Below are 13,498 nucleotides of genomic sequence, written 5' to 3'. Positions count from 1 at the left end.
GTTTTCCTCCTGCCTGACAGGCCAGTGACCGATTTCCTCTCGAGGGGACAGAGCGCTGCAGCAGAGGCCAGACACGGCCCAGGTGGAGGCAGAGGCTCCTGAGCCCGCTCCAGCCTGTGGAACGGCTGCTGGAAACGCGGATTAACTCCGTGGCAGCTGCTCCCAGGGATTTACGGCCCCTTCCGGGCCCAGGCAGACACTGGCTGGCCCCACTCAGCTCCGACTCCCACACGCAGCAGCCTTTTTTTTCAAGGCATTTTTAAAATAGTATTTGTAGTGCTCCCTCTGGCAGCACATATTTTAAAAGCAGAGCAGAAAACGTGAACCTGGCCGCAGCGCAAAGAGGAAGCGTCCATCAACGCAACGGTCCATATTCTGAAACCATGAGACAATGTCTTTAATCCAAAAGGGGCTCTAACCAATCAATAAGAAAAACACCACAAACCCAATAGAAAAATGGGCAAACGAGATGAAAAGACTCCCACAGAGAAATGCAAACGGCTAATAATAAACGTGAGGAGATGCTCAATGTTGCCAACAGAAAAAGCAATGCGAGGTGAGATGGGCATCGCTCGCTGGCAGGCAGGCGCAATTAGGAGTAAAGTCTGTTTAAATTTCTGCAGAGCCATCAGGCAAGATGTGCCAGCCTGGGAAATGTTTATGGTCATCTCTGACGGAAAAATTCCACTTCTAGGGATTAATTCTAGAAGTAGGCAAAGATCTGTTTATTGCAGTTTATTTTCTTAAAAACCCAAATCAAGCTGGAATGACCCAACAAGCCCGATACAGCCGAGTGAGTTACGACGCGTTCACCCACATGCGAACTATGCTGCCGGCAAGGACGACGGGGCAGACCTGACCTCCATCATCTTTACGGGCTGACGTGGGAAGAAGCCAAGATATCTATTAAGCGAGAAGAAAACAAGTTTTATGAGAACATATGTAACATGACACTGTTCCTACTTTTTTAAAAGCACAAATGTATTTATTGTGCAGGAGAAGGGTCTAGAAAGCTGGATTCCACACCGTTAGAATGTATCTGGGAAGCGGGGCTGAGGCTGAAGAGGTTGGAGTTCCAGGGAACAGGGCCCGGCCCGCTGACGGACTCCAGGGCGGATCTGTGCCTGTGCGCGCTGGAGGTGAGCGCCCTCGGGGGCCTGCGGACCGGACTCCCGTGTGCGCTGGGTGGGCTGGCCTCTGTTCCACTGATTCTGAGACACATTTTTTTTCACTGCCCATCACTGAGGTTGAGATGTTTCATTGTCGATGGCGTGTCACAATGTAGTCAGCAGTTTTTCCCAGGGCAGGGCCGGGTTCAGACCCATAAGCCTCCTGATGTGGAGGAGGTGCCTCCCTGGGCTGGGCCCACAGCCGGTGCTCAACCTGCCCTGGCGTGGGGGCGTTTACTGTGGGGCCCACAGCACGACCCTCCTCTGCAGGCCTCCACCTTCACCTGAATGGGGGTCTCTGCCTGGGTGGCTGGTGGCAGCCGGAGTGAAGACGAGCACAGTTTCTCTCTGGGAGAGGAACCAGGAGCCACGTGCCCACCCAAAGGCCCCACCTCCCCATCAGCTTAGGGGACCCATGCCACTTCCATGACCGCCTGCTCCAGGAGCGTGGCCTGGCCTGGTGCCCTGCCCTCCCTCACGTCAGACCCCTTGATGGGGGGCAGCCTCTTCTCAGCTTTGCCAGACATCACAGGGGCCAATTCTCAGAAACTCACTTGAGGTGTGAAGAATTTTCCTAGTGGGCTGATCCAAAACCCCAGCCTCCTGCACAAAACCAGGGCTAGAAGCCAGCCCTGACTCGGGAACGCAGTCCGTGGGCGCATACCCCCCTCCTCTTGGTCCTCCTCAGCTCCAGCCCCCCACTACCCACCACAGCTTCTGCCACATTTCCCACCCAAACCAGGCTCCCAAAGGACCCAGGAGAGGGAGCTGACAGCATCTAACTCTGAGCCACGCTGCTGCAGGGACTGGAACCGGACCTTCCGCACACCTCCCCACAGTGGTGCCGACAGCCTTGCAGATGAGCAAACAGCTCAGACGGCAGCCACTGCCCAGCACACAGGGGGCTGCGATGTGAGCCAGGCCTGTACGCAACAAAGCCCTGCTCTTCCCCACTCCATATGTGCTGCTGCTCTCAAGAACCAGGCAGGATTCTGGTCCCTCCGTAACACACAGGGCAGAGCTGCTGGTGGCCACCAAGGACCTTCTCTCGTCAGTGCCATTGCCTGGACACCAGAGGGCGCCCGGGAGCCGTGCCAGCTGCCAGTGTGGAAGGCCCCCAGGCTCTGGGGAACCACCGGCCCTCAGGCAGAAGAGCCCCCAACTGTATCTACTACGTCCATGGCCTTGGTCGCTCCCCTCCTCTCCCCCACCAGGCTCATGGAGGAAGCAGTACACGCGAGGACCGGGAGTCCCATTCAGGAACTCTGGCTAAGAGCACAGCCAGAGGTGTGGGTTCGAATCCCAGCTCTGCCCCCAAGTAGCTCTGTGGCCTCAACCAACATAAGCTCAATGCACTCCAGTGTCCTCACCACTATGGGGTGACAGAGGTGCCTTTCTCACAGGTCATCGTGAGAATTAAGTTAGCTGACACATGTAAGGTGATTCTCACCGTGCCTGCCTGTGCGCTGACCACACAGGCTCAGAGGAAAGGTGACCTGCACAGGCCACACACGCAGAGGACATGGGGGACCTGCGCTCAGGCCTCGACTCCAAGCCCCCTCCCCACCCAGAGCACCTTGCAGCTCGCCACGGGTGGGCAGGACAGCCAGCCACCTCTGAGTGAAAGGGCCTCAACTCCACACACCCCCATGGCAGATGCTGCGTGGGAATTATTTCTCCTGGGCTGTGAGGAATGTTGTTTTCTCTCACTTGGTGTCTGGATCACTCCATTTCAATCCCGCCCTGATTAAATTCCCATAAAACCACAGGCAGCGTCGCTCAGGCTGCGGTGTGCACAGCCCTCCCCAGAGAGGCCCGCATCCAACGGCCATCTGTCACCCCAGAGCACACGTGTGGGAGGCCCGGAAAAAGGAGACCAGGAAAGCGACCCTTCGCCTGCAGCTGCCATCAGCTTGCAAGGGCCTCTGGAGCCCTTTGCCCTGTGGTCTGAGGCAGGTCCCCAGTGGCTGCCCCAGGACCAAGGCGACAAGCTTGTATCATCCAATCACAGCCCAGGTGCTTTCTCACCAGTAGGATCAGGAGCTGGCGACAGCCTGGCCCAGAATCACTGGGCACGGGGTGGCAGAGCCCACCTCAAAGTCCCAGGCCTGTAAGGCAGAGCGGGTGTCAGAGAAAAAAGACCGGTGAAGGTATACACGGGAGGAACGCGCCCTCCTCTACGCCCGCCCCAGGCAGTTTAATTTTCTGGGAGGCTCCCGCCCTTGGTTTGAATTGGATCCAGGTTCAGTGCCATCTGTGCCTCTGGCTAAGGGGTGGGTGCAGCCCCACCCAGAAGCAGGGGCTACGAGGGAAACCCACGGCCCAGGCGCTCTGGGCTGCGTCACTCTGCACCTACTGACCTCTTTGGAGAAGGACTTACTACTGAGGTCCCAGGCTGGGGCCACGCCCCCCCACCCCCCCCAGCAGCAGGGAAAATGGTCATTCCAGGTCACTCAACCCCAGGCAGGAATCCATGTTAGCGTTTTAGCTGGGTACATCGTTGCCCAGAATAAAGACCACATTTCCCCACTGTCTAGCAGCTCGGGGTGTGATTTGGCGTTCTGGCCAGCGGTGTGTGAACCGAGCATGGTGTCGTCGCTTCCAGACCTTTCCTAAAGGTGGCCAGGGCTGCTTCCCTTTGCTTCCCTGTTCCTAGCTCCCCTCTTCTCCACCCCCACGTCTAAATCCTGTGATGGCTGAGTTTAGGCACCACCTTGGGCCAGGAGGGCCACACCACCATGCGCTGGAAGCCTCAGTCCCTGCTGTCCCACACAGGACCACCGGGCGACCTTCCTCTGGGCTCGTACATGAGACCAAAGAGGGGAGGGCGGGGGTAGTCTGAGACTGTCAGGTCTGACTTAGAAAAAGGACCCTGCTTCCCCTCCAGACTCAGAATGAGAAGAGCTCAGGGAACATAAAAGGAGACGGCACTGACCACCCGAGGCTGTGCAGGTCCTGACAGGTGCGGCTGGAGCTCCGGGCAGCTGGCAGCGGGCCTCACCTGCCCCACAGCCCATGCTCTGCACGGAGGGAGCGGGCTGCTGGGCGTAGACCCCTGTGCCCACCGCCCACCCCACTGCAGTGCCCCCCGCCTGCCAGGCTTCTCTGCAGCCGCCCAAGCTCCTGAGGACAGGAGAGCAGCTTCCCCAGGGGCTGAAGTCTCCATGAAGCCCCTGCTCCCAACACAAAAGCAGTGTCCCCGGGATTCCTAGAACTGTCTGAGGGATTTAAAAGGGTAATTATAGCTGTTTACAGCCCGCCTAAGGGCTGTGTCCCTCCTGGAATCGCAGCCGTGGGGGAGGAGCAAGAGCGCCAGGGTGCGCTTCCCAGAGAAGGTTCTCATCTGCTGAGGGGCTGGCCTCTGGGGGGAGGGGGAGCCAGCAGCCTTCCCCATGAACAGCTCCAGGAGGGGTGGGGGGTGGGGGGGACGGGGGCAGGAAAAGGCTCTATAGGAAGTCTCGGCCTCACTGCCCTCCTGGAATAATACTAGCCGGGCTTGGCATGCACGATAAGGAAAACGCAGGGTGCAGCGGTCACGGCCCCCCCACCCACACAGTTCCTGCTGGCCTCAGACCAAGGCCGTATTTAGGATTCCTCCACCAGTTCTTGCTAGGCCTGGAGGCAAGGTGCCCCCAGCAGGCAGCTCCTGAGCTAAGGACGCCCAGGTTTGAGGTTTCCTGGACCTAGCAGAGTGGGGTCTGATTCCCCCACTGGGAGCCGGTCACCAGGCCCCCTGGGCCTCTGGCTGGGTGAGTGTCCCCCTCACAACAGGACACAGGTAATGGCCATTAGAACCTGTCTCCAGGCCATGGCTGGTGTGGCACAGTTGGTTGGAACATTGTCCTGTACACCAAAAGGTGGTGGGTTCCATCCCCAGTTGGGATGTGTACAGGAGGAAACTAATTGATGTTTCTCTCTCTCTCTCTCTCTCTCTCTCTCTCCACCTCTCTCTTTTTTAAAAAAAAAATCAATACACATATCCTCAGGTGAGAATAATTTTTTTAATTAAAAGAAAAGGATGTCTTCTCACTCACCAGCTCACATGCCTTCAATGACTGTCCACAAATGAAGTCCCCCCCCCCCCGCCCGCCACTGCATGAGGTGCTCCTAGCCTCCACTCTGACCCGATGGTCTGCAAGTCCCTCACCAGCACCCCACACTTCAGCTCTCTCCCCACTTTGCTCACTTCACACCCCTGCCCTGCCTGGGAGGCCCAGGCTGTCACTCCCTCTGCACCTGCCCACCAGGGCGGCATTGCATCATGTGCACCCTGCGGTCCAGCCCCCACCCCTCAACCCCCACTGGTCCCTGCTCCCGTCTGGACATGCTCATACTCTAAGCCAAGGCTCACCTTTGACCCTCAGCCCCGATGTCTTCAAGATCCAATCCAGATGCTTTACCCCCTTCCATCATAAGGGAGCAGCAACAGCAACTGCCATTCCCGTGACCCCAATGGGCTGGCACCCATGCTACCTGCTGTCAGACATCATCCCAGTTACCCCAACCCAGGAGCCCATGGATAAACCACTTGTTACCTACATCTTACAGAAAGCCAGCAGGGACCTGGCCAAGATGCACAGCAGCAAAGTGCAGATTCGGGCCGGTGTGGCTCAGTGGTTGAGCGTCGACCTATGAGCCAGGAGGTCATGGTTTGATTCTGTCAGGGCACATGCCCGGGTTGCGGGCTCCATCCCCAGTGTGGGGCATGCAGGAGACAGCCGATCAATTATTCTCTCTCATCATTGATGTTTCTATCTCTCTCCCGCTCTCCTTCCTCTCTGAAATCAATTATATATATATTTTGTTTGTTTGTTTGTTTGTTTTAAAGCCTGGATTCGGATACAATCTATCTGTCCCCTCCAAAAGCGGGGAATGCCTCTTTTGCTCTGAGAAAGCCTCCTTCGAGGTGCCTTCCTAATTCCACCAGAACCAGAACCAGCACTCTTCTGATGGGCTTGTCGAGGACACGAGCCATGGCTGCCAACCTGCCTTTCCTCCCACTCACTAGGACTTCTCACCTGTTCATACAATCTCCTGTCCCTCCACACACAGTCCATGTCCAACACACACACCTGGGAAGGGACGGATTTTCTTTCCAGAACCAACATTCACCCAAAGCGTCACTCTAGATCTTCCTTCCCCCCGGGGACTCTGGTGGACCCAGGAAAGGAACACGAGGGGAGGGAAGTTGACATCGTCACTGACTACTCCTGACCCAAGGAGGAAAGGGCGCTGGTGTGCCCACTTGCCCCCACTCCCTGCAAGTCAGGTCCACGATCTACCCACCTGATGAATCCCAGGCACCCAGGGAGTCAGGCCTCGAGAACCCCTACAGGATGACCAGGTCCAGCGCCCAGCTCTCTCACAGGGCAAGTTCCTTAAGGATTCAAGAACTCACCAACTCCCCTAGCCAGGGTCGTGGCTGCACCTATGCCAGGTGCTTGCTAGATGCAGGGCCTCTGGCCATGGGCATGGCAGTCAAGCTCGGGGGTTAGGAGTTAGGGAGCCTGGGTAGAGACCGGGCTATGATGCCATTTACGGGCTGTGACACCAGGATGTCTGCTGACCTCTCTGAGCCTTCGCATCGTCTGTAAAATTAGGGCGGAGACCTCCTTCGTGAGGAGAGAGTATAAGGAGAAGGCTAACCCAGGACCAGGCACCTGGCACACCCAATAAATGCTGCTCTCCATTCCCCTCATGGTCCTGTGAGCCAAACTGCCCACTAGTCCCACCAGCACACAAAACGCCGGGGGCAGGTCACCCAGGTCAGGGCTCCAGGCCGTGTGCGCAGGCCACACGCATGGTCTGGATGGCAGAGCAGGGGCTGCCTCTCCAGCCCGGGATGCATCCCTATAACGCCCGAAGCGCAGGCAAAGCACATCTCCTTCTAATTACACAAGCGCTCTCGCCTGCGTTAAGCAGACAACCAGGGGGTGACTGTTAACAAGACTCTTTCCAAAAGGCATAAACAAACACCTTGGAAAGGAGTCCGACTCCTCGGAGCTGCCCTGCCCGGGAGGTGGGGGTGGGGGTCCCCAGGAACAGGAGGCCACATCTGGCAGCCGAAGCTCCTGCGGCGAAGGGGGAGGCTCCTGCCCGGAGAACACGGCGTGCCCCGCGAAGTCTAGCCGCCACATTACACAGCTCCGTGTGTTTGATTCAAGGCCCTTTAATCTCTGTTTGTCTCCTTCACCCAGTTACATAAGTGCACTCACCCGCCCGCCCTGAGCTCCTCCACACACACACACGCGTGCTCTCTAACCGCTGTGTGTGGGGACACTCATGGCCACTCCGTGGCTTTAAGACAACAAAGCCAAGCATGTTGAAGTGGTTGGAGCCGCTCTCCAAGGAGCACTCTGGGCTTTTACTCCCCAACTCTGCTGGTCAGAGGCAGGACGGGCCTCCCCACAATGTGCGGCCCTGGAACTCAACTGCTTCCGTCCCGAGTGCTCACACAGACCAGGGCCCCTCCCGCCCCGGCAGTGACCACAGGTGGGCCCCGCCGCGGTGCAGAGCCGCCTGCGGCCATACCTTTCATGTAGGCCTCAATCTTGCGGATGAGCTCGTAGGACTTGGAGCGGTCGAGCAGCGTCCTGATGGCAGGAAGGGGGTCCAGGACAATGGTCTCAGGGTGGGCGTCGATGTATTCCTGAAAGGAAAGCACACCCCTTCCGGTGAGGAGAGGCCCGTGCTGAACGGTGGATAACAAGCAAGACTTCACCCCACACGCCCGCCTCATCCCCCCGTCTTCTCACTCCCCCACCAGCCCTCAGTCCCCTCTGGGGCCTCCACCCACTGGGCCCCAAGATCCCAGGGCTTTGGTGAGACCCATCAGGGCATTCTGCCCCTGGAGTCACTGGCTCATGGGAGGTTATGTGACCCGAGTTGGTCCAATCAGAGGCAGGCTCAGAGCGCCTGCTGAGAATTCTGGGAAAAGAGCGCTCTCCTCAGAAACGGGGTAGCTGGGAGCAGTTCCCACGGGATCTGGAGGAGAGGCCTGACAGAGCCTAAACTCAAGGTGGAACCCAAATTGAGAAAACAGCCAAGAAAGGTAGAGCAGTGCTGAAACCCTGAAACCAGGGCTGCTCCCCCGCAACTGCACACGTGGCTGCACGCAGTGGCCCAGCACCCACACCGATGAGGACGCTAAGGCAGAGCCGGTGGCAGTGAGACGCCAAGAGTCTTAGAGGGACTGTGGGAAGGCCTGGCAGAGACACTGGCCACGCCACGGGAGACCAGCTGGCCCTCCGGTGCTCACTCCAGCAAGCGCTGCCCTAATCCCCACTAGCTTCACGGCAGACGATGGAAATGCAAAAGGAACAGACTGGTGTTGTTTTTTTAAATATATTTTATTGACTTTTTACAGAGAGAATGGGAGAGGGATAGAGTTAGAAACATCGATGAGAGAGAAACATCGATCAGCTGCCTCCTGCACACCCGCTATTGGGGATGTGCCCGCAACCAAGGTACATGCCCTTGACCGGAATCGAACCTGGGACCTTTGTCTGCAGGCCGACGCTCTATCCACTGAGCCAAACCGGTCAGGGCCAGAACTGGTTTTTAAGGAAGTCGCAATCTTCCTGGGGAAAGAACACGAGTGCGCACGTGGAACCAGAAACTATTATCTGTAACAATTCAACAGGACAGAGCAGAATGTTTCTAGGAAAAGAACCCGGGGATTCTGGCCCTGCCACCATCACCTCTGTGACTGCTGGGGCCCCAAGCCCAGTGCAGGGTGAGGGCAAGCTTGTCAGGCCAACACAGCAATGAGACTATCCCTGCGGCTCTGACACCGACAGCTCTAAGGATAAAGCTGCCGAATGCTGGGGTCACCAGAGGAGCTCCGTGAGAAGATGGGTTAAGGCAGGCCACTCAGCAGCTGCTGCTACTGTGGGCTGACATGCGTCCCCACCCCTACCCCCAACAGATCTGTTCAAGTCCTAAACCCCGGTCCTTGTGAGTGTGACCTTATTTGGGAACAGTGCCTTCAGATATGTAATCAAGTGAAGATGAGTCCATACTGAACTAGGAGGGGTCCTAATCCATTGACGGGTGTCCTTCAGACGAGGAAAATTTGGACACAGAGACACACGGGAAGAAGGCCGCGTGCAGACAGCAATGGAAGTCATGCAGCTACAAGAAGGGGCAAGGACCACTGGCCCCACAGAAGCTGGAAGGGAGGCTCGGAGCAGATGCTCTCTGAGTGCCACAGAAGGAACCCACCCTGCAGACACCTTGATTTTAGACTTCTAGCCGCCTTCACGGTGAGAGCTTACATTTCTACTATTTTAAGGCACTTGGTAATGGCCACCCCAAGGAATGAGTATATAAGCTTAATACACCCGCCTCCCGCCCAGTCTACTAGAGCAGCCTGGGAGGTCAGCAAAGGCCAGGGAAAAAGCCGTCCTGCTTCTTTTCTAGTAACCTTATCAGCAAAAATAAAGCTCCCTTTAGAATTATCCTTGTTTTCAGTGAGCCTATTTTGGTTCCTAGCAATCATTTTTAAGAGCTCTCAAACACAAAAGCCAGAGATTCATATCTACTTCTCTGAAATCGGCTCCCCACTGAGTTTCATGCCAGAGGGTCTGGTTAGGGGTTCATTTGTGTCCTTTTCTCTGAATGTTTAAAACAATGTCTCTGTCCCTAACAGGCAGCAGTGCGCACACATGGGAGGCCTGCCTCCCACCCCCACACCCCTGAACTCGATGGGTGCGGCCTGCACACTCTCACCCTCAGGAGGTTCTCTCCCCAAATTCTGTAGGTCTAAATGCAGAACCAAAGCCACCTTCACGGCCTGTTCCCCCCCCCCCCCCCCCCCGTCCTCCTCTTGAGAGAGGTGACTGTTGGCACGTGGCTCAGCGCCTGGCTCACTGCCCTGGTCCGGCAGAATGAGCCAGAGCCGATGCCGGCACTGCCATCCACAGGGGACGTGGGCGAAGCTATGAGGTGTCCTCAAGGAAGGTTTATCCTTCAGGTCAAGGGGCCATGCCCCGTTCCTCTCTCTGGTCCACACCTTGGCCTCACCTGAGTGCCTGCACCTCCCCACGTGGGCTCCCCATCGGCAACTACCCAGCATTCCTGCATCAGACCCCATCCTCCGAACCAGGCCAATGCTGCCAAGGAGACACGAGGATTCACACGTACGTATGAAATCACAGTAGTGTCCTCATGTTGAAAGGCCATCCACTCACCAAACCCCCCTCCATCGACAGCCCTCAGCACCGTGTGGGTGCAGCAGACGCGCATGAGCCAACGCCTTCTGGGCTGCGCTCCACTGATCCACAGACCTAGCCGAGGAGTTCGTATTCTGGGTTATGAACTAAAAGCACTCAACTGTCCCCCCCTCCCCCAACACACAGGCAGCGCCTGGTGTAGAGGAAGAAACCAAGCAAACCCTGTTGTCACCTCCCAGTGTCACCGTGGGCAAGCCACTTTATCTGGATCTCCGTTTCCTCACCCGACTCGAGTCTACACTGGAGAAAAGCAAGGCAACTTCAAGGCCACGCAGGGGCTGTTCTAGAACAGGACAGACAGCCGCGTGTGAGAGGCATCACAGGCAAGGGCAGGGACACACACCCTCCTGCCTTCCAGTAAGGAGGCAGGAGCAGAGACGCTCGTGTTGATGGGCTGGCCCAATCCTCCCCCAACTACTGAGTCACACAGAACGTGGCCCTCCTACTGCCTCCCCCTCAAACATGGCCCCTTCCCAGGAAGAGCACCGAGGAGCTGGCGGTTCTGGTTCCACTTTTATGCCTCAGGGCAGTGACCTTTGAAGAGGAAACTCAGAGCCATTAAGACAGGAATTTAAGCCAAACTCATGAGGGGAAGAAGCTAGAGAAAAGGGAAAATATGTGACAAGCAGGCGCCAACCAGCTTTTGACCCGGGATGAAAGCATCCACATTCATAGAGGAATTATTCCTAAACTTGATCTCTTTTGGGACGAGGACAGAGAGGGCAAAGAAAGAGCTTTTCCAGTCACCCCACTATCCACAAGTGGATTTTCTTGCAAGCATTTCAGCTTATCTATTGTATCCCAGGCCTCACGCATTTTTCACAAGTCTCTTAGAATTACCAAACCAACTGCTGGCCGGGTGAGCGCCCTGGACCACTTTATCACCACTCAGAGGGGAAAGGGCCAAACTGTCGCCATGGCAAATGGTAAACACGTTCCCTGCGAGGGCTGCGGAGAACACTGAGGAAGGGATCCCAGAGTTAACAAGGAGAGCCTGGCCTTGAGCAGACTGGACAGAGTTTGGAAAAGCAGAAACACAGCCGTGGGTCAGCAGGGCCAGGAGGAGGTCTGAAGAATACCGACTGTTGAGGGGACAAAGGAGCAGCGACCAGCAGATGCACCCCCAAGCCCAAACCCATAGGGATACTACAGGATGGTGGCGCCGGTCCCTCTGCAGTACTAGAGGGAGTCAAGGTTTCCCCGCTGAGAATCTGAGCCAAACGAGTGGACTGGGATGAACATCAGAGATACTGTTTCCTCTGCAGTTCCATTTATGGGCAGGAAATGAGCAGGGATTGAGATGCAAGGATTTGCTCTCATCTAATAGGAAATGCAGGTAGAAGTTCTGAGTTCAAATCCTGCCTCCACCATTTACTCCATGTTTGTGAAAAAAAAAAAAAACTACAAGTAATGTCCAAGATTGTTTCCTTGTCTATAAAATAATAAAACTATCTCAGGGCAGTGCGGTGGGCGACAGGAGATCATGTATATGAAAGGATTCTCATGATTCTGTAACCCATGGACTCTCTGAGCTCATCCTGCCTGGCCCACCCAGCAGACAGAGAGGGGCAGGCCACCAGCTCGGCACCTCGGATGGGCCGACCCTCCTGCTGGTGCCTGGTGAGGACACAACCCCACCCCACAGCAGCGGAGGTTCCAGGGAGCACCCCTCTGCGAACAGCTCAGGTCCTGACAGGCCCCAATGCCGCCACAGCCAGCCAACCTGCTCCTCACACAGCGAAGGCGGGGCGCCCACTCACAGTTCCTACCCTTGGATTCTCGGGAGGTAACAGGGGCTCTGCACCCCCCCCCCCAAAAACACTGCGATCCCTTTTTAGAAAGTGGTGATTCATTTTTCAGAGGTGCACACAAAACTACTTACAGGTTAGATATGATGTCCGGTACTTGTTTCAAAAGGAACAGGTGCGGCATAGATGGAACACGGGGGTCAGGATTTGCTAATGTGTGACGCTGGGTGATGGTGCTCAGGAGGGCACTGCAGCATTCTCCTCTCAGTTAGTTTTGTTTTTTTGAATTTTTTGAAATGTATTTTTTTTATTTTTATTTTATTGCTTAAAGTATTGCAAAGAGTAGTACATATGTCTCCTTTTTTTCCCCACTGACCTTCCCCCGGCCTCCCCTACCCCCTAGTATCTTGTGTCCATTGGTTAAGCTAATGACAAGTTTCAGGGAAAATGGGGGAAGGGGGCTCAGTAATCAGATCTTCCCTTTCTTCAACACCCCTGGTTGTGCCAGAAGCAGGGTCAGACACCAACACTATCTTTCAGGAAGGAGCAAGACTCATCCTACCCAGATGGGAATCCCGATCACAGAAAATAAATAATAATAATCATAATTGATAATCTATATATAAAAGGCTAAGTGACCATGGGACTGTCCGGTACCGAGGATGCACACTGACCACCAGGGGGCAGATGCTCAATACAGGAGCTGCTGAGCTGTGATGACTTGGCAGTGGCGGTTCTCCGGTGTCGCATCCTGGAACCGGAGAGGAGGGAGAGGAGGGAGCCCGATTCCTTACGGGGCCGCACAATTCCTTCGGCCATGGGTTACATTATTCCTGGGGCACCATTGGCCCCAAATCTGGTTTACTGACAGCAACTTTGCAGAGTGCCCTCTCACAATCTGGGACCCCTTGGGGGATGTTGGAGAACAGGTTTTGGCCCAACCCCCGCAGGCCAGGCCGAGAGACCCCACCTGCTGGAGGGACCCTGTTCACTCCACAGATGCCCTTCTAGCAGTGGCACTGTCCCAGGAATTCTAATTAATTTCCTTTCAATGTGCACCAATCCGTGCACCGGGCCACTAGTGATTTTATAATAACAACAGCTGCATTGACCTGGACTCACAACATGCACACCACCCTACGAGGTGAGAGCTAAAACTACAGAACTCTTAGAAGAAAACAAGGTGTCAATCTTCTTGGCCTCGAATTCTACACTGGCTTCTTCACTGTGATACCAAAAGCATAAGCAAGAAAAGAAACAATAAAGTGGACATCGACATTAGGTGCTTTTGTGACTCCAGGACACCACCTGCCTCGCCTCGCCTTGCCTCGCCTCGCCTCACTCAGGA

At 55.8% G+C, this 13,498-nt stretch overlaps 1 protein-coding gene across 3 annotated transcripts in view; it reads right to left on the bottom strand.

The window, feature by feature from the left end:
- ITPK1 (inositol-tetrakisphosphate 1-kinase) overlaps window positions 1–13,498 on the bottom strand; it is a 135,173-nt gene that overhangs the window by 26,345 nt on the left and 95,330 nt on the right. For all 3 annotated transcript variants that reach the window (XM_036316193.1, XM_036316212.1, XM_036316203.1), the window contains one exon: window positions 7,701–7,818. In XM_036316193.1, the coding sequence (XP_036172086.1) occupies window positions 7,701–7,818 (118 nt within the window). The remainder of the gene's footprint in view (window positions 1–7,700; window positions 7,819–13,498) is intronic.

Source organism: Myotis myotis, unplaced genomic scaffold (assembly GCF_014108235.1).
Source record: "Myotis myotis isolate mMyoMyo1 unplaced genomic scaffold, mMyoMyo1.p scaffold_m19_p_1, whole genome shotgun sequence".
Lineage (NCBI taxonomy): Eukaryota > Metazoa > Chordata > Mammalia > Chiroptera > Vespertilionidae > Myotis > Myotis myotis.
This window is presented reverse-complemented; position numbering and strand designations above follow the sequence as displayed.